The sequence below is a fragment of the Vespa mandarinia genome, chromosome 10 (assembly GCF_050613455.1).
Source record: "Vespa mandarinia isolate Hongniang chromosome 10, ASM5061345v1, whole genome shotgun sequence".
In the NCBI taxonomy this organism is placed as follows: domain Eukaryota; kingdom Metazoa; phylum Arthropoda; class Insecta; order Hymenoptera; family Vespidae; genus Vespa; species Vespa mandarinia.
In genome coordinates, this window is record NC_140819.1 from 2,393,216 (window position 1) to 2,420,501 (window position 27,286).

The window sequence follows — 27,286 nt, forward strand, 5'->3', positions numbered from 1 at the left end:
ACGTAAAAACAAAAAAATATAGAATCATGTATTCAACTTATAATGTGTATCTACATAGATATATATATATATATATATATATATATATATATACATATGTATATATATATATATAGTATCGTCAAGTAATTTCGGACACATTAGAAATATTAAAAATGTCGAGAAACGTGACGATGATGCGTTATCACAGATTTCAATCTCAAACATTCAATCTGTTTAATGCTCTTCTTTCATAAAAGAAGAAAAAAAAAAACAAAGAAATAATAAAAAAGGAATAGAGAAGTGAAATAAATATAAAACAAAAAAAGAAAAAAATCTTTACCCGTTTAAATGCACTTACTCGAAAGTATTACTTTTTCAATCGATGTTTCTCAAAAGGAACGTATCATTTTAATCTTATTACTCTTTGCTTTTTATAGCGAATTAATCCCATGGTAAATAGATGTTTGAAAGATCAGAAGAAACTTAAAGCTCCATAATAAAGAGGATGAAATAGAAGAGAGAGAAAAAGAGAGAGAGAGAGAGAGAGAGAAAGAGAGAGAGAGAGAGAGAGAAAAAGAGAAGGTTGGAATAAGATAGGAATCATTATACGTTGGAGTCTCGTGGGAATATCGCCTAATTCGTTCGTAATGTTTTGCAAGACTGCTAACAAGTATAATAGGTTACTTCTGTTACTTAACGTTAAAATAAAAATCTATCTTAATTCGAAAAAAAATTTCTGATATAAATAAAAATAATATTTCATGAGCGAATATACAAATTTAATATTTGAATGTAAAACATATTTTCTATTTTATTCCGAGATCTTTTTCATACTATGAATATTTTCAAAATGATATCATTTAAATGCAAAAGAAAAGTACAAAAATGTTCCAAAGTTTTTCATCATTGTTATTATTATTAAATTAAAAAGAAGTTCGACTCACCTTCGTAAACCCAATCAGGTACGCCATTGTAGATCGTACCGAAAACTCCGCTATCAGTTATCTGATAATCTGTTGGAACCTCAGCTTCCAGTCGATAGAAGATATTATTCTGATGAACATAGATCAAAGCGTTTCCACTTGGTGCCCAGGTCGCAAGTTGAAGGGATTCAGAATCATTCGCCGCCATCAATGCCGTCTCCGTTCTGAAAATATTTCCGTTGTCGAAACTTTATTTGGAAAACGTGATTACGTCGTTATTTCATAGAGTCGTTACACGTTTCTATTCTTAACGAAGTTTTGTCGCACACGGTCGTCGCCGTACAGTCAACGTCGTCGCCATCGTTGGCGCGACTCCCACGAAATTGCATTCCAGCACGACATTCTCAAAATTTCGGGCGGCCACGTTTTACTGCACATGGAGTAACGACGCTTTAATTGCGTAGACCGTTATCTTTGAGTCATAGTACAGCTCTGAAAGTGATGCCAGAAGTGTGTCATAAAATTTGTTATACCTTGGAAGCTTAAATTATTGTTTCGTTTTTCTAGATTGCTCGTAGATATTATTATTTTAACAGATTTTGAATATAATAAATTTTCAATTGTCGCATTATGCGAGTTTTTTTTCGAACGAGAACGAGTAAATTATTTCGCGAATGAAAATTTTCTATTGATTTATTACACAATTTTATGAATATTATAGATTCCCTTTTTTTCCCTCTAATGATTACTCTTTGAAGATATTTCAATTTTTCTAGTCCGACAAATATTTTTGTAATTTATTTTGAATTGGTTTGCCGATTATTTGGAAAAATAACAGGAAAGAGAATAACTCGTCTTCCTTCGAGAAAGTATCTTCGATGGTTGCCAGGAATGCGCAAGATATTATGAAATATTCGGATGTCTCTCATACGTATGCGCGGAAAATATGATATTTATTCGAGCATAAAACAAAGCGTCCTTTTATAGATTGGTTTGATAACGTTTATGGAAAAAAAAAAAAAATAAAAAAAAAATTGTTCCTACGTGTTCATCAATTTTGTAACTCAGTGAATTATTTTTGTAGAAAAATTTCAAATATATCGATAACTTAATTTTTATTTATTTATTTATTTATTTATTTATTTGTTTATTTTTTTTTTATTCTTATTTTTTTTCTATCTTTTTTCTCGAGAAATAGATTTTCTTCGCGAGAAAGACGATTCTATAAAGGCACGTTCTATAAAGTTTACAACATTTTATCACGAGTTGTGAAAGTTAAAATGAATTCTTCAAACAAGCCACCATCATTTCTGACTACGTTCTACATCGGTATTAGATTCCTCGAAGCTGAGTTTTCACCTACCACGTCCCATTCGAAACTTTCCAAAGATTTATTTCGAACGAACGAATCATCGTGGAATATTGTCGTTTCGGGTAAAGATATCTTCGTCATGTGTCGTCGAAAAATCATTACATTTTATGAAATAGTCAAGCAATAGAGAAAAACTAGATTATGTATTAAAAGAACAAAATTATTTGCACTTGTTATGTTTTTTAAATTTAAGGATTAATCTATCGAATGATGACACAAATACATATCCCCTATTATTATCGTTCATTTTAGAAATATTATTAACAAAAAATTCTTCTTCAAAAATTTTAACTCCAACAACGAGAGTAGCTTATTTATCATTTGATTTTATCGATATTTTGATATTTTAACGTTATATCGACATTTCCACGATGATATTTAAACTCGTCAATGAAATGACAAAAATCTAAAAAAGAAAAAAATATTGTCCTCTTCTATTCGTTCGATGAAAAAAATTTCGATTATTTTGATCTATCGAATATTTTGATCGTACCTATTGTACAAATTCATTCGACAAAATTATTTGATTATCATCCGAAACGAATTTATTAAAATATTCACAATTTAAGAAATATCCATGTTGGAATGCGTTAAATTGATCGTGTAGAATCGACGAAAAGTTTTTACAACGATTCGCCGATATCCGGGTACTAACCCGCATCCGGGCGTATCGTGAATTTGACTCGTTCCTTCATAGATATTACTACTTCTCGTCTAGTTCAAAGGTAAACTTCTTCTTGAAAGGCCATAAATAAAGTCGGCGGTATTCATGTGACGTACAAACCGAGTTTATGATAGACGTGTATAGTAGTTGCCTCTCTTACCAACCAGTTTTCACGAGAAATATACAAGCGGAAGGAACTTATGAGTTCTTTGTTCTTCGTGCATACGAGCCTTTCATATATACTTCGCGACAAGGATACAACGATGCCGACACGGAGAGACACGACGATGGTAGCTCGCGTTTTCTATCTATCGTGAGAACATCCCCACTTGGCTAAAAGTTGCAATTTATCCTTCTTTTTCTTAGATCTTGGTATCATTTTTTTTCTTTTATACTTTATCGTCTATACGGATAATAAACGTTGGACTAACGACCATAATGGTTATCGAATTTTATCTATCGTAACATTTAATGGCTACTTTAGTATAAATCATTTTTCATCGATAGAAAAGAAATATCAGGACCAATCATGTTCAATTTGAGATATACATATGTATATATATATTTTGTTGATAAATCGTTTAATTCAAGAAAGAATATTTTTTTTTGCTCCTTCACCACGATAAACGTTGAATATAGTGAAATTTACGGATTATTTTTCCTACATAAGTATATTTTTTACGAGTCTAAATTACGTGGTTTATTCTAATTACGTATCACTTTTCAAAGGATTATTAATGAACAAATATATAAATTTTATCTTACTATTGTTATATATCAGAGATACGGAATATTTTTTGTTAATTTTTTCAAAAGCCATTACAACGTATCTTCAATAAGAAACAAAGTAAATAATAATATAATTTTTAGGCAAATACTGAAAGACTTTCATCCGTGACATTCACGAAACTACGATCGATTATCTTCACGTTCTCTTTTATATCCTAACAAACGGCGAAGTTGATAACACGCGAAATTTTTGATTCATTAAAGTGTTCACTAGGTGGCAAAAATATTCTATTACTCGTTCCAGTTCGACCGAGCGAGTAACGAAAAAAGTTATAACTATGCGTATGAGTTTGTTAAACGATCTTTACAGTCGAGCATTGGACCGAAGAACGAGAACGGTGCTTTTGTAGTACAGTGATAACGCTTTTCGCGCTAGCTAGCTAGCTAGGTTGTTCGTTTGTTCGCGTGCACATGGAAAAAAGTTGACAAAAGGGCCACGGAAAAGTCCAAGTTTTCTACAAAAGAAGTAGAGAAAGCGAACTACGCTCGGTTAGGTATTAAAAACATAATGTAAATAACACGATTTTTAAAAGTTGAGAGTTTACGTTCTCTTCCGTGGCGTTCCTTTATGGTAGGTGCAGGTGTAGGAAAGTACGAGGGGAAAAGTCGTTGGTACTTTCGTCCCTGACAAAAGCTACCCATGCTATACTTACTTTCTGTGTACTTAAGAGAGAGAGAGAGAGAGAGAGAGAGAGAAAGAGCAAAGACAAAATATTATCGACAGTAATACCTCGTACATTTTACAAAATGGCTCGCACGTTTCTTTTATATTCTTTTTTTTCTTTTTTTTTTTTTTTATTAAAAATTATATTTTTATATGTACAGAACATCATAAAATTCATAATTGTAACATTTGAGAGGAGTGAAAGAGGGTAAAATTTTTAGACGAAAGTTCCTTTGTCACTTTTCTCTTCGTTCATTATTAACTAAGTTATTTAACAATTGAGTCGATTAAATAATATGTAAAATAATGTAGTATATATTTACAATTAAGAATTTTCAATATCGAGTGATTCTCTCTCTCTCGCTCTCGCTCTCTCTCTCTCTCTCTCTCTCTCTCTCTCTCTCTCTCTCTCTCTCTCTCTTGCTCTGTGTTGTCAGAGATAATCGTTCGTCGAGAGAACCTTAATATAAAAACATATCGTCAAAATAAGATGAGTCAATGTTTCATTTTATGTTGTCGTTATATTTAGTCTCGTCGATGTAAACAATGTCGAGACAAATATCGTTAAAGGATGTGGAACCAGATGGCTTTCTATGTTTTCACGAGGCATCAGGTGTCAGTTACGAACAAACATTCGACCCGTTTACATCGTCTTTGGCGTCCTATTTCGCTACTTCATGCCATCAAGCGTAATGATATAAGAATATGTAATATATCTTAACAAATTATTATACTATCTTATTTTAATATTATATTATCATTATTTAGCATATTTAAATTTCTTTTTGATTTTTAGTTCTTTCTTTCTCTCTCTTTCTTTTTTCTTGTTTTCTCTCCCTCTGTTTTTTTTCTTTTTTCTATAAAAATACTACATCGTATTAATCGTTAAAAACATTAGAACATTAATGCAACTTATTCGAAGGAAGAGGAGACAGTAAACATATTAGAAGTTAGAGTGGATTAATCGAGCTTTAAGAGAAAAAAAAAGAAAGAAAGGGAAAAGAGTAAAGGGGTAGTGAATTTACGTTGGTATGCTCGAAGGAAAGTTTTCAACGGTTAAACCGACGATATAGTGCTGCAAGACCTTCGAGAATTGAACTTTCCCGCGGTTTCTACCCTCTTTATATCTCCTTACCCTTTTCGGTTCTTTCCAACTAAACCACGCTCGTCTCCTTGGAGAGAAATTAAACCCATTAAAAAATCTACTTCATCTATTACATTGCAAATTGTTCTGTTCTTTTCCTTTCTCTCTTTCTCTCTCTCTCTCTCTCTCTCTCTTTCTCGCGCACGTTTCTTTGTCTCTCTTTCTCTCGCAAGTAATTTTATTTCCGAATCTTCCGATTGTCTCCGAACTCTCCCTCATTCCTTTTCTCTTTTTCATTTTTCTTAAATACTTGAAAGAGAGAGAAGCAAAAGAGAGAGAGAGAGAGAGAGAGAGAGAGAGAGAAAAGAAAATAACAACGTGGCAAAGTGCTTACTTTCGCCGTGATATAAGGGTTCTTTAAATGCTGAGTTAACGTTCAAATCTGCGAAGGAAACTACTCTCTCACTCTCTCTCTCTCTTTCTTTCTTTCAATGTAGAAAGTGTAACGGATAAGGGTGATGGTAAGACGACGCTAGGATTAAATTCCCACACAGTTTGTAATTTCTACGCTACAGGCTTTTCCTAGCGTACGCCTTAGGCTTCCATGTCTCTTACTCTTCTCTCTAGCTCTCCTCTGTCTCTCTCTCTCTCTCTCTCTCTCTGTCTAACATTCTCTCTTCCTATCCTTTTTCATCTCGTTCTAGCTTAGGAGAACGCTAAGAGAATGTAAGATTAAAATGCAAATCCAAACTCGACCACGGGAATAAGTCTGAGATATGATTATCGTAAACGCCCTCAAGGCATGGCTCGTTTACTTACAGAGTCTTCAGGTTCACGATCTTGTATTCGGCCAGGTATGTGTGCCGGTATAGCTGTAACAAGAAGTAAACGGGTTACTTGTTATGAGCCTGCTACTGGTAACAAAGACGCCAAGAGAACGATTTTAACGAGGAGAACTTGGGAAAAGAGCGAGAGATCGAGGGATAGAATAAGGACAAGAAGAGCAAGAAAATTGAGGGAGAGAGAAAGAGGGAGAGAAAGAGAAAGAGAGGTAAGTTATATTCTTTCGTCAACAGAATTCTATGTAGGAGTATAAGGAACATATCTTTAATAAGGATATCTTAAATAAATTGTAAACCGATAATAGAAATTTATTTTCTTAGTCAATGTATATAATGCCAATTAGGAAAATTGGAGGAATGTTAACATTTAAAAAATTCGAACGAATTATTTATTATACAATGAACTAATCTATAAGTGAACATGAATTATGATGTTTCTCATGAATTTATTAAAATTTCAAAAGAACTAAAGAAAGGAATACGTAAGGAATTTATTAATATTTAGTTTCATATGGTTTTAAATGATTCATCATAGAATATCAACATACGCTATAAACTTTGTATACTTTTACGTTGTTTTCCAACAGATGTAAAAAAAACGTACGAACATTTGATATCGTTTCCATCATAAAAAAAAAATAGATAAATTTAATTTCTAGTTACTATTACTACCACTACTACTACTACTAGTACTACTACTACTACTATTACTACTATTATTACTATTACTATTACTAGTACTACTAGTTACAGTAACACTTTCTTCATAACTTTTCGCCATTTAACTTTCTGAAAAATTTCAAGCTTCTGGATAAAGCCATAGTTTTTTTTTCCCCAAAGGGAACTGCGATAAATCGTTCGGGGATTTCTACGATCGGTTAATGATTAACAGTTACATCTCGATCATAAATTATGTTCGAACGAGGTGTTAGAGTGAAACAGAGAAGAGAGAGAGAGGGGGGGAGGAGAGAATGGGATAGGGAATATAGGGAATGGTGTACCAAACGACGTTCACCATCAAAACGGAGAGCATCGATAGTGCTCGTTTCGATACGAAACGATTCATGGTGGTCTCCACGCTATTTTGCCTCCATTAACTCTTTCAGGACTCGATCATAAATCAAGCGGACCGACCGATAAGATCGGAATAACGCCATTTTCACGCATTCGAGGCTACCTCGATTCTGTGAAATGCATGACCGCGTATAAACGCGGCCTAGAACACGTGTGTAGATCGATGCTCATTTTCGTATCGTATCGTCGTTTCTCGCCTTTTCGACTATTCGCACGTGGAATTATGAGAATTCTATAGAAAATCTCCTCGATTGATTGAAAATGGTATGCTAAAGTCTAACGTGTGTAACATTCATGAGTGATTCGAATACTAATTCGATGTAAAAATGATTTCAATGTATTGAGATTATAAATATTATTATAAAAATTCTTATTTTTAATAATAATTTACTTTATCTTCGTATGAAAATTAAATTTCGTAGAAAGATTTGTAAGATATTTTTAAATCGAATCTATTTAATAAAAATTCGAATGACCAAACGGAAACTAATAAATCACGATTTCGTTTTTCTTAAAACGCATTTCATTTTTATTCATTCTGAAATCGAGCAATTTGATAGATCTATCAGAAACTTTTTAACAAGCGAACTTTCCGTTGATGATCGGGTAAAATAATAAAAAAAAAAAAAAAGGGAAAAGAAAGCAAATAAAAACAAAAACAAAAAAAAAATAGAAAATAATAGAAAGGAATCGATTCAGTTTGTTGAATTTTTCAATCGTCATCCTTTCCAAGCATGCAAAAAGGCGACGACGGCGTCTATTTTCAGTCTCGCGTTCTCTTTTATATTCACATAGCTAGGAAAATGTAGACAGCGCTCGTGCGATGGATCGTCGATCGATCGATCGGTTAGACGACGTTGTGTTCGGACGGCATTGAAATTCAAAACGGGAGGAAAGGTATTTGTAAGCACGCTCGTTCTGTTACCACAACCCCTTATACCCCTCATCCTCAACTCCACCATCCCTACTATCCCCACTATTCTGCTATCCGTTCGTCTAAAATCGAATATGTATCGACGCTAACGTTTTCCCAATAAAAGTTCTACTGGAGCTTGCTTTACGACCTACTCACATGAGCGTGAGAGCAAACTTGAGAGAAAAAGAGAGAGAAGAGGGAGTGGGGGTAGAAAAGGGGGGGGGAGAGAAAGGCAGACAGACAGACAGACAGACAGACAGACAGAGAGAAATAGAAAGGAAGTAGATATATTTCTTCGTTTGTGGCTTTTCAGAAAGGTGCTGCTATCGAGTGTTCCACTTTTATTGCTAAGGGCTCCATAGTTCAAGTAAGATTGCCGATACGGTGATACACGGTACGGTTTTCTTATCTCGTTTAACGATTTTCCCGTTAGAGAGTTTCTTCAGATCTCTTTGTCTTGTAAGATAAATGATCGATTCTTATAACGAACGTTAGAGAATAATGTTAGAGTTATTAATGGTTTATCTTAATGATAAAACTGATATATATATATATATATATATATATATATATATATATATTTATATGTTTTTAAAATAATTATAAAAAAACATGCGTTGTATTTAAATGTGTACAAAAGTTAAATTAAATTGTTTCTTTCTTTAAGTTTAATTAAATATATATAAAATTCTATAGAAAATTTGTTTATTCCACTTGTTAAATAAAAGTTTTAATAATCCATTCTTCGAATGGTAGCCAAGAAGAGAATAATGCGAGATTATAATAAAGTTTGTCGTACAGTTTCTATTATAAGTATCGTGTCTGTTTAAGAACTCGAAGTAGAAAAGATATTCGATAATATAACCACGATTGTCGATGCGTTAAACGTAATGGTAGGTTCATACTTTGCGATATACAATTCCAAACACGTGCATCCTTCTTCGAAACTATTAATAATATATTGGAAAGATACGTCGAAAGTTTGTCTGCAACCTATTGGGAATTCTATCAGTGGAATACTCTCGAATCTGTGATGATATCCTTGTACCATTCGTATTACGAAATATTAATAATATTTAATAATTTGTAACGATATGATTTATTCAACTTTATTGATTTGTAAGATTTTATACGAAAGTATAATTTAATATAATTGGTTAATATATATATATATATACATAAATGTTTAAACAAAATAATTTACATCATATACACACATGTACAGATATGCGTATATACCTTATCTTATATATGTTATTTTAATATGTATTATTAATCTAAAGAGAATTATTCATTCTCTAACAGAAAATGTTTATATTATATATATATATATATATATATATATATATATATATATATATTATACATAATATAAAAATTTTATATATTATTTATTCATTTTTGTGCAGCAACAGCTCTATCGATATTCTAATATAAAAGAAGGTTTACTATCAGTATTTTTCTACGACCTTTTGCGAATGACGGTCATATCGTTTCGTGTCCACCGTCATATCTTTCATCCTTATTCCGATCTTTTTTTACATTACACGGAGAATTCGGTTATCAAAAGCACGAGCGATCCTGACGACGAGCGAGAACCTTTCCTATAAATTCGCAAGTTTTCAAGTTAAGCTCTTCTTTCCAAAAATGTTCGGCTAAAGGTATAAAGCGTTCCATTCTTTTATCTTTTTTACTTTTTCGACATTTACGTATATCTCTTTGATTTTAGATATTCTAGATAAAAAAACAGCATAATTTTCAATCGTATATACATGCACATACATACCAATATATACATATCGTACAACCAATACCGCACATACATACCGTGTAACCAATTTGCTTTCTTTTTTTTTTTTTTTTTTTTTTTTTTATTTTAATGAAAATTTTCATTGAATAATTGAAAAGTTCGTGTGACATCGCGTAGCGAAAAGATAAAGTCAATTTTTTAAACAAAGCATATTTTCAATTCCAATTTATTTTCCTTCTTTTAATTTGAGTAACATCACCTGCAGGTGAATGTCGATGGACTTGTCCCGAACACGTTCGTTAAACTAGGTTGCGAAGCAAAAATAAAAAAAAAAAGAAAACAAAATAGAAAAGAAAAAAAGCACAACAAAAAATAATATCTCAATTTCCGAGCATTTATTAGGCAAAACGAACTCAAAAATATATTATCTCCATACGTTAATTAATAAACATTATAGGGCTATACTGGAAGTTTTGTTAAATAACTATCTATGTGATTTAAGAAATTTCATGGTGATATTCGTTCATTCCCCATTCGCATATCAAGCATGGTTAGTTTTCAAATTCGTCGAACAAACGACCACAGAGTCGACCAGTAATGTTTAACGGAGCATCGCAGTTATTTCTGTCTCTTTTTCCAACACAACTCTCTCATCTATCTCTTTCTTTTTCTCTTTTTCTCTCTTTCTTTTTTTTCTCCCTCGATTCTGAATCCACCTGGTCTCGTTACATTCATTCTTCGTTTTTGAAATCGAATAGGTATACTCGTTCAATTTAAATAAAACATTTAAATGTAAACAGAGAAATTTTATTACATTGCTTGTTAACATAAATTATAATCAGTTATTGTAATAACTAATAGATAAATTTTTATTTTTAACGATAATTAATAAATATAATCCTTTTGATATAATCAACTTGTATTATGAAATATGTAATAACATTATGACTCCTTATTGAAAATTATTGTAAAAGAACGCATATTTTTATTTAACATCATTTTACGCATATTTTTTTTATTAGTTCAAGTTGAACAACGAGACACGTGATACGTTACTATGACGCGTATTATTTTATTTGAAAAGATCTGTAATTTTCGTTTGTGGAATTATTCGCGTATATATTGTATTTGACATTACTCTGTTGATCGTTGCGATGCTTTTACCTCGAATGTTTTATATAATTGATCATAAAAATTTGTTAGACGCTCTTTTAAATCGTATAATTTTTTTTTTTTTTTTATTAAATTGCATGAAATATTTTGAATTGTATTTTGAATTGTATTTTTATTTTGTTTGAGACTAATTAATCGATGAGATTAGTCGATATTTACAGAATGCATATAAAATAAGTAGATCCACAAAATATATTTATTCGACTTTTACGATAAAGAAGACTTGAAACAAAGTTTATTTTTCTTTTTCTTTTTTTTTTTTTCTTTTTTTTTTTGAATGAAAAAGATTTAACAATAAGAAGCATTTAATTAACATTCTAAACATGTTTCATATAACACACTAATTTCTTCATATTATCTACTTCAAAATACAGAACACTTAATGTAGACTAAAACAAGTTATTCAATTTCAAAAATGTCTGAATATTTCTGTTTTTGAATGTACACATATAAATCAGGACGCATTCATGTCTCGCCTTAAATATAAAACGAAGGTTTTGATAGAAGTTATAAAATTTGATAAAATTTGTATGTATAAAAAATGCAATTCGTCTCGTAAAATTTTCAACATAAAATTTCAATTATTTCTATCGAAATAAATATTGAAATTTATCGAAAACAGATTATAATTAATTATTTAATATCATTATAATATAATAATATGATAAATATTAATGACGTATCTATACGTGAAATGTATATTTAAAATAAAAATAATTATACCGGCGAAATTAAAATTAAAGCAATGTTAAATTCAACAATATTCTACGGATTAAACGATTAAATTTATGTTATGAAATTTTGAGTTTCGAGATTTATTTTTCAAATAAACGTTCTCGCCTTTTAATACTTGTGATTTGTTTAGAAGTAAAAATAAAAAAAAATAAATAAATAAAAAAAGGAAAAAAGAAGAAAGAAAAAGATAAAAAAAAAAGAAATCAACGAGTCCGTACGAAATAACTCAGAAACCGAGAAGCCATACGAAGCCACGTGAAGTGAATCTACCTTAGTGAAGAGGGTCTAAATAAAACGTTTGGTACGAAATGGCAAAGGGAAGCAGGCATAGGCGAAACTATTTTATAGAAGAGTATGCGTCGTTTGTGTGACGCATTGTTTAACGACGCCCTCGGAATCCCAGTTTTCAGCGAATGCGGTCTAACCACAAGGGCCTCGTACAACGAGCCTCCATTTAACGTTGTTCTCGTAATCTTTAAAGTGATGAAAATAAAATCTCACGTGTTGTCCATAATACATAATTATATTTATTTCGTAAAATTCGTTTAATACGAGATAGAATTATATTGTGGTTGTCATAGAGGGGTATTATAAATTTTAATAATATTTCGATGAAATTCATTTTGAAAATCAATACATGTGACGTCTCTTGATGGATGAAAAGAATAATATTGCGTGATAATATGTAAAATTTTCTTTTTATCACAGGAAATATTATTCGCAACATGGAAAATCCATTCGTTTCGATAAAAAAAAAAAAAAAAATATATATATATATATCCGTGAAACATTTATTACATAAAATTGGTCTCAAAAAAAGATAACGAACTCTTTCAACATTATTCTATTGTAAATTCTATTAACTCTTGATCTAAAGCAATTAACGAATTTATTTGACAGTAAATAAAAAGTATCTACGTTCAAATAACGATTTGAAATGAGTGACCCGTGTAGAACGTGTAGAAACATTTTCTAAATCAAAATGATTTTATTTAAGCAGAAAATAATGAATTGTCGAGAAACCAAATAGGTAAATACATAGATACAAACGATAATAAGTTTGGTCGTTTGCTTATTTGGTCTATTATCGCGTACGATCGATTCGCCGTTTCGAATTTGCAGCTTTTCGCAAATGAAACAGATTAAGTAGATAAGGACGATACGCATTACGTTGTTCATTCATTACGTTCAATTTCATTGTGTAAGCATTTCTATGTTATCATTTTGTAACGTTATGTTCATTCAATATTATCTCTCCATATGCATATGTCATATTTCTTTCGTATATTAAAATATAACAAAAATTATTCATTAAGTCGATTCTATGTTAGATAAACAAAAAAAGTAAAAAAGAAAAAAAGAGTCAGATATTATATAAATAGTATAATAGAAAAACAATCAGAGGAAATAATTCAGAATAGAATTTTTTTTTTATTAGATATACGTGAATATTTTACATAAACATTTTTTCGATTCATTATTTTATACGATGTCATATCAAAATATTTCTTAAAGAATATTCTCGATAAATATCATAGATATATATATTTTAATTTTTCGCGAATCCTTTTGCACGAGTTATACTTAATTCTCAACGAAATGAATGTACATCGGTTCATTCGTTCTCGGTTGGCTAGATTCCAAGGTCGATGTAGAGGTGGAAAGGATAAGAGAAAGGTATGACATAAATTGTTTGCTTCCGAGACAAGTTAAAGGAAACTAACTACGATGAGAAAAAATATAATGTAAGGTTGTTATGTATCAGGAACCATTAATAGCGTATAAGTTGGCATCTTCTTAGGTAAAAGGTTTCCTTTTCATCTAATTTACATTTTATTATACATCCCAATACATATCTAGTAATATCTTAATATTAAATAAATCCAAATAAAAATCAATAATTAATAATTAATGAAAAATATAAATGTGTATTTTTAAATAAATATGAAAATTTATTGATACATTTATTAATAAGAAATTAATTTGAAAATTATTTACAAGAAAATTAGTGATGATAAATGTATGATTTTACGTGATATTAATGGTTTACGAAAATAACATATAATAAATGATTCGTAACAAATTATTAAATAATTTTAACTAATAGGGTGGCTAGATAGAACAAATTTTATTACCCTTTGAATTAATTTTGATGAAAATTAATTCTATTATATTCTATAATGCAATGTTCGTGAGAAGATATTGAAAATGAATAATTCAATCGAACGAGAACCAAAATTGTTTGTTAATTATCAAAATTAATGAAGACAACGTGTTTGTTCGATCGAAATTACACCAGGCATAGTATTTCACATGCACGTGTGAAATTAAAAAAACATTAAATCTTATCATTGTTAGTTTATCGTTAATCGATTTAATAAAAAAAATTAATTTGATGAATGATGATCTATTAAAGAAACTCTATTGAAGCAAATTGTTTTATTTTTAATATTGTCTTTTTCATTTTGTTTTGGAAAGGAATAATCCTTTAATACGGAATTATATTCATGGTCACGATCATAGATGGTATTCATAATTTAACAAAGCTCAAATGGATTATCGTTAATTTTGTATGAAAGATACCTGAGGCTGACCGTTGCAGCTGTAATTTCAAGATGATTTGCCGCGAGTATCGAAAATTTTGGCCCACCGAAATGTAGTCTCACCTTTAAATCACGAAGTGCCAGATGCACGAGCCTTCGACCTCCTGTATCAGCATACGCATACTAATCTTCAACCTTTATTGAGTACGGGCCGAGTGTTTTCGATTATTGCTGACTGCTATGTGATATTTGAGTCGATAACCATCTCGTGTTTCTCTTTTCGAATATTCAGGAATCTCTTTGATAAAACCATTAATTAAATGCTCCGTTAAAATAGAAAACGTCAAAAATTCAATTTGAATTTCAATTATATTTTTTTAATACGATTATCCAAATTTGTTTAATAATTTGCTTATTTTACGCCATGAATACGTCGACGAAATGTAACTTTGTTTGCGTTAAATTGTTTTAAGTGACAATTGTAAAGTTAATATATTTGATATAGAAAGAAAGACGGTGAATGTCAGAGAGCAAACTCTTTTTCATAGTCCATTTATCCCAGATTAAAACTTCTTTCTGTGAAGTTGGAATCACATAAATTTCAAAGTCACTTAAAATTACTCTCCCGTTGAAAGAAACTTCGATGAAATACACATAATCCTACGTAAAGGAACAGAATTGAAGCTTAAGTTTACCGTGAAAAGATGTTGACTTACTAAAAGTACTAGTCTTTACTATATCTAATTTATATTTAACTTGAAACGTTTGTTTTCAAGATAGAATTATTATATCAAAACTTGACGATAACTTCAATTGAATTATTTTTTCTTCTATATTTCTATATTCATCATTTAAAAATACACATTTGATTATTATAGATAATATAAATTTAAAGATTTTCTAATCTTTGATATTTATTCGATCTATAATCCAACTATTCTTTTCATTTTCTTTTGTTTAGATCCAATAATTTAAGTTTCTGTAACATGTTTTAACGATAGGAACTACAGGAAGTCAAGTTTTAAGTTCCCATTAGAGACGATTGTTTTTCGACAGTGTCATAGAATAATTCCTTCAATTGGAGTACATAATAGCGCTTTCAATAGTCAATGGTTATCATTATTATTATTACAATATCGATAACTAAATTAATAGAACATCTATATCTCGTGTTCGTGTCCTTTGATTTATATTTTTCGTCCATTTGTTATTATCATTTATTTTTAAAATCTTAATTTATCATTGTCAAATTTTGTTGAACTTTTGTAATTTAGTTTTCAAAATTAAATTAAATATAAACGTAAGTTTATTAAGTTTTATTTATTAATTTTATTTATTAATAAATAAGTTCTTATAAAACTTATATATTTTATAAACTTATATTTTATAAACTTATATTTTATAAATATATAAGTTTTATTTATTAATTAAATTAAGTATAAACGTAATATACACGAGATAATTACGTTCTTATTTAAAACTTTGGTGAATAATATTTAACGTATTTCATTCTTTAATACTATTACGAATTTCTTCATTTATCGATAGATTAAATGTGCGAGAACAGAAAACGAGAAAGAGAGAGAGAGAGAGAGAGAGAGAGAGAGAGAGAGAGAGAGAGAGAGAGAGAGAGAGAGAAAGAGATATAAATACATTCATTGTATGGGGAGTTAAACGAGTTGGATGATAGAATTTAAGAGAAGAATAATTTTTCAGAATATCCGATTAATCGAATCTTTGATGGCATCTATGATAGAGAAATTTCAAAAGAAATTTTGATTAATCTTAATTGTAGTGAATTAAACGTGAACGATGATATAAACATTCTCAGAGAATTAATAATATTAATATTTCCTTTATTCTTTATAATGATCGATTTTAAAAGAAAAATACTCGATGTAAATAGTGATAAATAAAAATAATATTCTTTGCGGGCAACAACGATGACGAAAATAATGTTTATTATTTTTTTTTTTTTTGCATATTAATAAAGTTCCATAAACGTTTGCGATATTGTTTACGCGATGATACAAATTTTATCTGTGAGAAACGTGGATGAAAAATTTTTTTAATATAATACAGAAAAAGTTTTTGCTTGCGCCACGAATACGCGTTGCGGTTTTAAAACCACGTAAGGGTTCATTCGTGTGTATCAAAACCGGAAGCCAACAATTTCAGGACAAATATTTTGTCAGTAGGAATAGAAAATATATATTTTTTTTATACACGAGACGATATCCTGCAGCTGTTATCCTATGTTTCTACGTTTCCAAAGATTTTTTGTTTTTACTTTTTTTTTTTTTCTTTTTTTCTTTTTTGTTATACTTAAGCGGAGATCATAAGCACGAAATTTTACTATTACTTTTTCTTCCTTTTTTTCTTTATATATATATATATATATATATATATATATATATATATATACAATTTTATTTTTCTCATATTACATCCGTACATATATATATATATATATATATATATATATATATATATATATATATTAAATACAAATTGATCGAATTTGTTAGAAATGAAGAAGTGGGGATAATGCCAAGTATTATAGAGATCGAGCTTTCGCACGTGACGCATGAAAGGTCGCATGTCAGAGCGCTTTAATGTACGTTAAGCTTCGGATTAATTCTTCGTAGTGCTGGCATTGAAGCTCGCGGGCATGGGGATACCGGGTGAATAGACTTCGAGTGCAGATGACCGGTCATTTTTTAAGCGTTCGTCACAGCCGGCGACGGGAGCTGGGTGCCTGCTCGTTTCCGAACATCGACGTTTTCTGTCGTTTTCGTCGATTACCATCGTATGGCGAATACGAATATTTCAACGTTCGTGAGTTGAATCATTTTTTTACATTCGAAAAATACTTTTCTTCGTGTACTTGAGTCAGTGCAAGATAAGTAATAATTCAACGACCGTAATATTATAATTAATAACACGATATTTAAATAATAATGTTACATATTTAATGAAACGAAAAAAAGAAAAAGAACGAATTATGGTCGCAGTACACGGGACGAAGAAATTATTTTAATCATCATGAATTCTTTTGAGAAATATAGAGAAATATTATTTACAGAAGTTCTATGATACGGAGAAGTTTTATAATATGATAGTAATAATTATTTTGCACTATTTAAATCAATTGTATTTTTCCTTTTTTTTTTTTTCTTTTTTTTCTTTTAATGAAATAATACATTTCTTGATCGGATTGGTCGATGCAATTCGATATTTTCTATTAAAAAGTATAAACCTATTTATCGCTGAAAAATTAAATTAATTTAATTAGTTTAATTAATTTAATTAATTTAGGAGATATTTAAATTTAAATATTACTAATAAAACAATAAAGAGATGCGACTGAAGTATAATAAGAGTAATAGTAAACAAAATACGACAAAAAATAGTTCGAATTTTTAATCATTCAATTTCGTACATTACTGATCTTATATTTTCGTATTTCAATTAAACATAAACTTCTTCTTTTTATCTTTGGAATTAAAAGTCGTAAAAACTTAAATCAAATACCATTTCAAAGGGCAGAATTTTCTTCATTTTTCAATGTATTTTTAATAATTAATTAACTATTTGTTATAAACAATTTTTATAAACAAATTCATACAAACTAAAGTTACTTTATTTTGTCAAAAAAAAAAAAAAGAAAAAGAAATTAAGATTGCATCTGATTTCCAAAATTAATAAACAAATTACTTTTTTTTACCAAAGAAACAATATTGTTAAACATTATTAATAATCATGTCCTGCATTTACATGGGAATATCTCTGAAACAAAAGAAACTAGAATTGAAGATCATCAGAATTTTTTTCATTTTTTCAATATATTGTTAATAATTAATTAACAATTTGTTATAAATAATATTTCTAAACAAATTCATACTAACTAAATATATCTTATTTTGTCAAAAAATTACATTATATTGCGAGTGATTTATAAAATTACATGAATTAATAAACAATTGATAAACTAATTACTGTTCCATAAAAAAAAAAAAAAAAAAAAAAAAAAAAAAGAACTTTTTTCTACATGATTAATATCCGCAGTATGCCATTTACAACAGGAATAAACTAAAAATCGTAGAAACTTGAAAGAAGTAAAAAAAGTAAATGTTGAGTAAGCGCAAGATAAGCGCAAAGTAAGCGCCTGGTAAATATCTCGTAAATAAACTTTTGTAAATATCTCCTAAACTAATAATTATTTGACTCGCATGGATTAATACTTTTTTCATAGAAAATTTCGAGCGGCATCAGCTGATGCAATCTAAAAACATACGATTTCATCAAAAAAAAAAAAAGAAAAAAAAAAAAAAAAAAAACAAACCCTAGTTGATCTTTACGAATCCACATATAAAAAAAATATTGCCGCCATATTATGGACTCCTCCGTATTATACGATTTATCTAAACGAAGATTCTTTGTATCTTTAAAAAGAAGATATTTAAAGTTATCAAATTTATTCAACCACCTTGTATTTCGGTTAAACTTCGACACGTATATCGATGAATATCTCAAAGAAACGACTTTGAGGATGTATTCGTGATCACATAAATGTACCTATTACTGATACGTGTTCGGTCCTAAGTGCACTCTCTTCTCTGTACACCATAAAGTTGAATGATAATCATTAATCTCATATCGTCGTGTGGAATGCTCCAATATGGAATCAGCTTAGACTTCAAATAACTGAAGATATTCTCTCTCTCTCTCTCTCTCTTCCTCTCTCTCTCTCTCTCTTTCTCTTATATACAACTACATACGTGACAACGTTGAACGACACTATTGCTATTCGCATTTATCCCACTCGGAACAAATCACTGCGACGATCTATCTGCTCCGCTTCGTTCTATCCTCTACCATTTCTCTATTCTCACATTCTCTCTCTCTCTCTCTCTCACTCATTCACTCTCTCTCTTCATCGTGCTTTGTTCTATTCCGCTCTCGTTTCACTCTGCATACATACGTATACATATACACATGCACAAATATCAACAAAGCAAGTCACGAGAGCATACTAACACGTACGCTCACAATACCGACGAGCAAGCTCGTTCTCTGGAATTTAGATACGTTAATGACATTGTTCGAAAGCCAAGCTGTACAAGCTACCCCCCCCTTCCTCTCTTTCTGTCTTTCTCTCTATCTCTCTCTCTCTCTTTTCATGTGACAAGATGTGTTGGATTTGGATTCGTTCCTTGCTGCCGTATTAGCCCGTATCAAGCTATGTTATGCCAATAGTTGTTTAGAATATATATATATATATATATCTGTATACGTTTAGTAGAACGCTCGTTGAATCTTATTGTCATAAAAATAATGTTCATAAAGATTATTTACAGATTTTTATAATAATTTTCTTATAGAATATTATTGGTGCGCATCGTTTGAAATCTGTATTAACTTATTACTTTTTTTTTCTTTTTTTTTTTTTTTTTTTTTTTGCTTTTCTCTTTCGCAAATAACATTCCAACTATTTATTTCATCTATCTTTCTCTTTAACGAAGAATTAATCGACGTAACAAGTACAGAAACTCAATTCGCATCGAACAGTACAGTAAAGAGGAAAATTGTTCATCACATCAAGAATCGGTGGTTTCATTCTATTCTTGATGCTTACTGCTCGTGTTAAATGAACGAGGCGAGCATTCAAATTCGTTTACGAAATCGATACGCAACGTTCTATCGAGCTCAAATCACGCTGACGTTTTTATGGTTGGATTCGAATGCCATTAGAAACGTTTATTCTATTGTCTTTTGTGTATCCCCTTCTACCTATCGTACAATTAATACAAATTGAAGAAAAAAAAGAATGAAGAAAATTAATTTCAAAAGTTTCAAATTTTAGTTTTATTTCATTTTATTATTTCTTTTTTTAATATTTTTAAATATCCACTTTTTGACAACTATTACAGAGTTCAAAAAAAGAATAGAAACATGATTTAATATCCCAGATGATAACGTATGTATGTATGTACATGTCTATACAAATAACGGGTGTCCCAAAAGATTTGGCCGTACGTCAAGAGCGATCCCATAGAACAACTATTTAATGTTTTTTTTTTCTTTTTTTTTTTTTTCTTTTTTCTTTTTTATGGATATTTCAGAGCCAAATATTTGACAGATTTTACATGACCAGCAGGTTTATTACCTAATCATTTACGAAAATTACAAACCTTAGATCCAATTGAATTATCATTATCGGTATTTTATTAGTTAAATTAAATGACAAAAAACTAATTTTGCAGTATTTAAATCTACCAAAGGCTAAATAGACCGATTCATATCTTGTATGATAAGTAACTGGATGACCAACTTCAAGACCCTGTGATGTCGTAAGTTGTCCTTTGGCAACAGTCATTGGTTATCATACCGAATTCCCTCGGTATGCTCATGAAGTATGGATCAAATCTTTTGGGACACTCTGTAGTTATATACTATAGCTACATACATATATGCTCTGATATGTGTATATATATATATATATACATAAATGCTCTGATGGTAAACGTTCTTCGTTTTCCCGTGCAAACAGCCTTCTCATCGTAATTGATTGACCTCCTATATTCCACCGAGTATCATTATGCGAACATGCACGTCCTCCGACGCCTTCAAAGGCTTCTATCCATTTTCCATTAGTGTATTAATTAATTAACGACCGACTTTGGCAACGGCCCGAAGAGCACTTATTCTTTTGAAGCCACTGCTATCATCTTTACGATGGAGACTAATGTGAGTCCTCCAGGGAAGAGGTTATGCGATCGCAATTTCTGTCCGATGTCTTTTTACGTAAAATGATTAACGAGCGATGAAGAGACATCGATATACACTGGAGAAACTTTTATTAACTATCTTTATTTTTAATCTTTCCTTTATGAAGCTACTTGTCACCGTGAAAAGTTAATCGCTAATAATTGTACGCTGGTCATGAGAAGATAATAAGATAATTGTTATTATTATTCCAATCTATATAATTTCTTCGCGATGTATATATTTCAATTTTTTTTTTCTTTTTTAAATTGTCATTACGAATTTAAATGTAGTTAGAATATTTGTGATTATGAATAATGATTATTTAACATTATCGTAAAGGTAATTCCGAACATCTAGTTAAGTTCCTCTTTATTAAAGTTAATACATCAATAACGGCGAGATTTATTAAATTGTTGTGGTACACTGGAACAAATATCGAAAGATTAATTTTCATGTCCCTAGATAACGTTTGCGGTTACAACGCCTAGTTGATGGATCATAGAAATTGGAGAACCAACGTTATGGTTAGTTCCTGGTTGTTGTGTAGGTTGCCATGGCACAATTTGTTAAATAGAAACGCCGAGATTCAAGTGCTTCGTTTACGATGAATAGAAACAAGTAAATCACTATTATTACTAAACCGAAAAATCGTTCGAACTTTTTCACGCGCATACACACAAAAGATCAATCTTTATATCTATTCTGACTAAATTTAAAATGTTATTCACTCGCTTAAATGCCATCTAAATCCTGTTGGTTTAACACACTTCATAGAAAAAAAAAAAAAAAAGGAATTATAGTCATATATTTTTATAGTAATCGTCGAAAGTAAATTGTAGAATGTCCTTGTATTATATTCTCGAGTACAAACAATAGTCGTACACATGGATCGTGATCGGTCATTTCGTTTACACTCCGAAAGGTAGTTGCAAACATTTCGTTAGGATCACTGGGCAGTTTACACCGAAATCGTTGCTCGTCCTGTTTGATGGCGATGTCCGATTAATGTTACGGCCTCGAGAAACACATGTGCGTAACTACCTGTATACGGTTCTCTCTAGCACTCATGGGATTCGCGTGCACATGGCGAAATCACCACTTCCTGACGTTGAACGATTTTATGCCATCGATGTGTTTCTCTCAGAACGTTTCCGATGCTGACAATGTAAATACGTTATGCATTTTGACAAATGTCACTTCCGTTTTATATTTCCAAGTACACTATTGTTATATATCTACATATATATATATATATATATATATATATATATATATATAATGTATTTGATATACCATCTATTTCATCTTCATGAAATATTTCTAGTAAAAATTGTATAAACATTCAGCGTGAAATTTGTGTGTAGTAAGCTATATTATCATACAAATTTATTTTGTTAATTTTCTTGCTTTCTTTTTCTTTTTTTTTTTTAATCATACATTTAATGAACGATCGAATGAAATTCAATTAGGTTTGTTATCAATGCGAAAAATATTTCAATGAGTATTAATTGATTGATAATAATCGTTAAATATTAGATAATCCAAAATTCTATGAATTATAGTTATTATTATGGATTCTAGTAATTATACTTAAACATTTAGAACGTAAATTTTCAATTGAAGAGAATGAGAGAGAATACGTAGAATTGCATTGATAAGATAGGAGGAAGACAAAGAGAAAGAAAGAGAGAGAGAGAGAGAAGAGACAGAGAAAGAAGAGAAAGAGAAAAGAGAACGAAAGAGAGAGAGAGAAAGAGAGAGAAGAGAAAAGAGAACGAGAGAGAGAGAGGGAGAGAGAAAGAGAGGAAGAGAGAGAGAGAGAGAGTAAAGTACACGAGAGTTTGCGAAAGAAAAATTCGATTGTGAACGTTCCTTGGGAACTCGCCAAGATCGTTTCTCCAAAGCGGGAGGAGACAATTCGAGTAATTCATAATTCTATTTCAGTAGATGCCTGGTAGGTATGCGGTTATTGATTTCTCCGATAGAAATTGAAGAATTTGATATTATCGAATTACCAAGGGTCTTATATTTAATCCCGAAGAAATAAATGAGTAAATGTGCAAAGTCGTTAGCGATGACGAAATTAAGTCGGCTATAGAAAGTATTATTATTCTTCGTAGAAAAAAATGGGGAGAAAATATGAACTATCTTTATCGAACAAGTATTATCATAGTCAATGGAAAAGTCTTCAAATGAAAACGTCAAAAAGGAAAAAAAGAAAAAATTCATTCATCATTCATATTAATTTTGTTGATTACACGAATTAAATGATAAATCGTTAGAATTAACGATTGCTTAATAAATAAATATTTTACTTTAAAATCATGAATAATTTTTTTTCTATTATTTTTTTTTTATTATTACTTTATCGAACTAATTAGATTATTCTTGAGATTAAAAAAAAAAAAAAAAAAAAAAAAAAAATCCCTATAATTTCTCTTTAAATGCGATAAGTGTGTTTCGTCGTTATTATTGATCTCCACTACTAGTTACAGCTTGAACTTATACTACTTTAACTCGTTAGTAGACGTTATTGACTCTTACAACTTGCAGTGGTCGTTAACTCGGACTGCTTACTTTCTAAACTGCTATACATTACCTACTTAAAACTAGCGAAAAGTTAAGAAGAAATGTTTCAGTAAAATGTTACAAGACATTGTTTTAAAACTTGTTTACTTTAAAATATAGAGTAACAAAAGAAAAACAGAAAAAGATATATTCTTCAAAAGGAATAATTTCAAATATACAAAAGATACAAAACTTTTTCGAAACTGATAAGCTTTCGTGTCTGTATCGATATTATCTTTTTTGTCGTTCGAATTTACTATCATAATCTAACGAGAAATATAATTTTATAATCCTTTAATATATGTGTGTCAGAAATTTTTAAAAAGATTTACTTTTATCATATTTATATATGTAATCAAATTATTCTACCATGTTTTACCATTTTTTTTATTGGAAACATGAAAACCAACATTATCAGATACTTTGCTCTTTATGTATGTGTGTATATCCCGCCTTTTCTCTCTCTCTCTCTCTCTCTCTCTCTTTCTCTCTCTTTCTCTCTCTTTTCGTACTTATTTATTGATACCCAAACCTATTACATTTGTTCTACTGTGTTAATAATTAACGGTAAACTAATTGATTATTATATAATTATACAGATAGATTTCAAAGGAAATTCGTAATGATGATATATATACATGTATCTTCGATAGTTTTATTTATTAATTGAAAATTAATGGTTTTAATTGAAATTGATAATCATTCATTGCATAAACGTTTTGTTTGTTTAAATCTACGATTCTTATCATATGACTTTTTTTTTTTAATTTTCATAAACGTGAATAATAATTTATTATTTTCTATTATTTATTATAATTATTAAAAAGGTATATATATTTTTTTTTCTTTACGACTGATTTAAATATCATCACGTAATAGTTCATCGAATAGTCGATAATACGAAGTATTGTATTATCCTCTTGTGCATGTTTCTCGAATATAAGCATTTATATACCTGATAATCCTTCGGCCGTTAGTAGCATAATCCTACGATTTTGCACCGACGGCATTCGATTAACGGCGGATAGCACATATATCGAATAAGATAATCCTTTACTTAGCATTTATGATAACAGAAAAAAGTAAATAGAAATAAAGATATGAAATAATATTTATTTATAGAAAAACATACGATATACGATTTTTTAATAAATACATATTGAGTTTTGATCATATAAAAAGTACTATGATTTATTTATTAATAATGTACATATATATAATTATATATAATATACTTATTTATTAATAATATATATATGTGTGTGTGTGTGTATATTTATTCGATTATTTCTTAAAATTTTATTATAATTACAGCTTTTTCCCTTTTGTTTAGAAAAACAAGAATAGTGATCATGCTAAACGACTTTTTTGATTAAAATTGCGAATGTAACAAATGAGATAATGAAATTAATATTATCTATATTTTCGAATAAATCGTAAATATATATATATATATATATATATATATATATATATATATATGTATATATATAAATATATATATTATTATTGCTCGATTTTAGAGTTGGTTTGGTAAATTACAAACTGCTGTCCTATTTTGTATATTTCGACGCCAGATGCTTCATATCAGTGGCTATTCCACAGTACCTCGATAACCATTTCTACAGATTATATATCGAGCTCTATTTTCATAAATATGAGATACGAAGTTTACTTCATTTTAAATTGCTTTGTAAATTCTGTAAATTCTCTACTGTTAATTTGAACATGATAATGCGTTAATTTAATCGATATACCTTAAAATGAATATTTCGTAAATTCATATTCATAAAAATATAAATAAAATATTTCACATTCATAAAATAAATATTTAAAAAAAAACCTACAGGGAGAAAGAGAGAGAAAGAGAGAGAGAAAGAGAGAGAGAGAGAGAGAGAGAAATATATTTTTAAAAAACAATGTCGAACGAAAGATAATCTTTTAATTTGATATTATAAAAATGTACGAATAAGTATAAATGAATTCAATTGAATCCTCTAGAGAAATTAAGGACTGACAAATAAAAATCATCACTTACTGATCGAGATCGTGAAAGTCGAATACCCTGAGAGAAAATATTATCTTTTTATATATTCGGATGTAATCCCGCTTCTGTCCCGGATGAACATAATTTAGGATCTCACGTGCAGCAGTAAGGACACTTTAGTCGCAGATCATTGTCATAAACGTACGGAGGGTGAAGAATTTACGCGAAGGTCAGGAATTCTGACAGAAGCATGCACATAAAGGATGTTTAATTAAAATGTATTAAATGTTTTTTTCTCGAGTTAATAACGAGTTTTTTATCAATGTTTTATGAACGAACACAAATGGTTATTACCATGTTTATTAAAAAGGACAACGTAAAAAAAACAAGAAACAGGAAACAAAAAGAAAAGGAGGAAAGTAACAATTGTTTAGTTTTGTTATAGTCGCGATTATTTTCATTTGCAATCGCCATTTCAATCTATATTCTTTGATAGAAGATAGTAATCAAATTGATTTAGTTTTCAATACTTCTGTAATAAAACGTAACGTATATGCATTTCGTAACGTTATAACGATTAATTGAAAATTATCCATGATTATCTGCAGCTTCGTTCCTTTTTTTTTCTTTTTTTATTTTTTTATTTTTAATTTATTAACTATTCTGTTTAATAATTATAGACTTTGTCGTCTGATCTATAACTGCGTTAACCGACGGCGTCTATCGTAATTATATATTTTCGATAAATAGTTAGGTACTTTGTGTTGTCATCAAACATTATCGATTTTCTTTGAGTGACAATCTGAAACTATGAATATTACAAACTAATATTCCCTTTTTCACCTTAATTATCTACGATCATAAAGTTAGTGAATGCTTTAACGATAACCAATGAACATTTTGTAAATAAGTGTATTCTATAAACTTTTACATATACATATATATACATATATATATATATATATATATATATATATATATATATATATATATACAGTAGAAGAAATTCCTAATATACCCTATAGAAATTCGTGTATGAGCTAATATGTGCAGATTTGAATATGTGTAGGAAAGAAAAAGAAATAGAAAAATAGAGAATGAACAGAGGAAGAGGGAAAATGAAGATGACAAAGATATATGTGGATACATATATGCATACATACATACATACATACATACATACATACATACATACATACATACATACATATATACATGCATGCATATATATATATATATATATATATATGCATGCATACGATATATATATCTACGGCATAGCAGTAATGTATGCAATTGGGCCGACTAGCATGTACGTTCTGTTGTTGGTTGAGAATGGTCGGAAGTGATCGCAGGGGGTTGGGTTGGAAGAGGGTGGTGGCGGTGGTGGAGGTGGAGTAGGTGGAGGAGGTGAATGAGGAGAATGAGGAGAGAGGACGATGGTCTGTT

General features: G+C 29.7%; 1 protein-coding gene across 11 annotated transcripts in view; it reads right to left on the reverse strand.

The window, feature by feature from the left end:
* LOC118444761 (venom dipeptidyl peptidase 4) overlaps positions 1-27,286 on the reverse strand; it is a 274,804-nt gene that overhangs the window by 36,512 nt on the left and 211,006 nt on the right. For all 11 annotated transcript variants that reach the window (XM_035873339.2, XM_035873345.2, XM_035873340.2 and 8 more), the window contains 2 exons: positions 6,298-6,350; positions 927-1,129 (listed from right to left, as the gene is read on the reverse strand). In XM_035873339.2, coding sequence (XP_035729232.2) covers positions 927-1,129; positions 6,298-6,350 — 256 coding nt within the window. The remainder of the gene's footprint in view (positions 1-926; positions 1,130-6,297; positions 6,351-27,286) is intronic.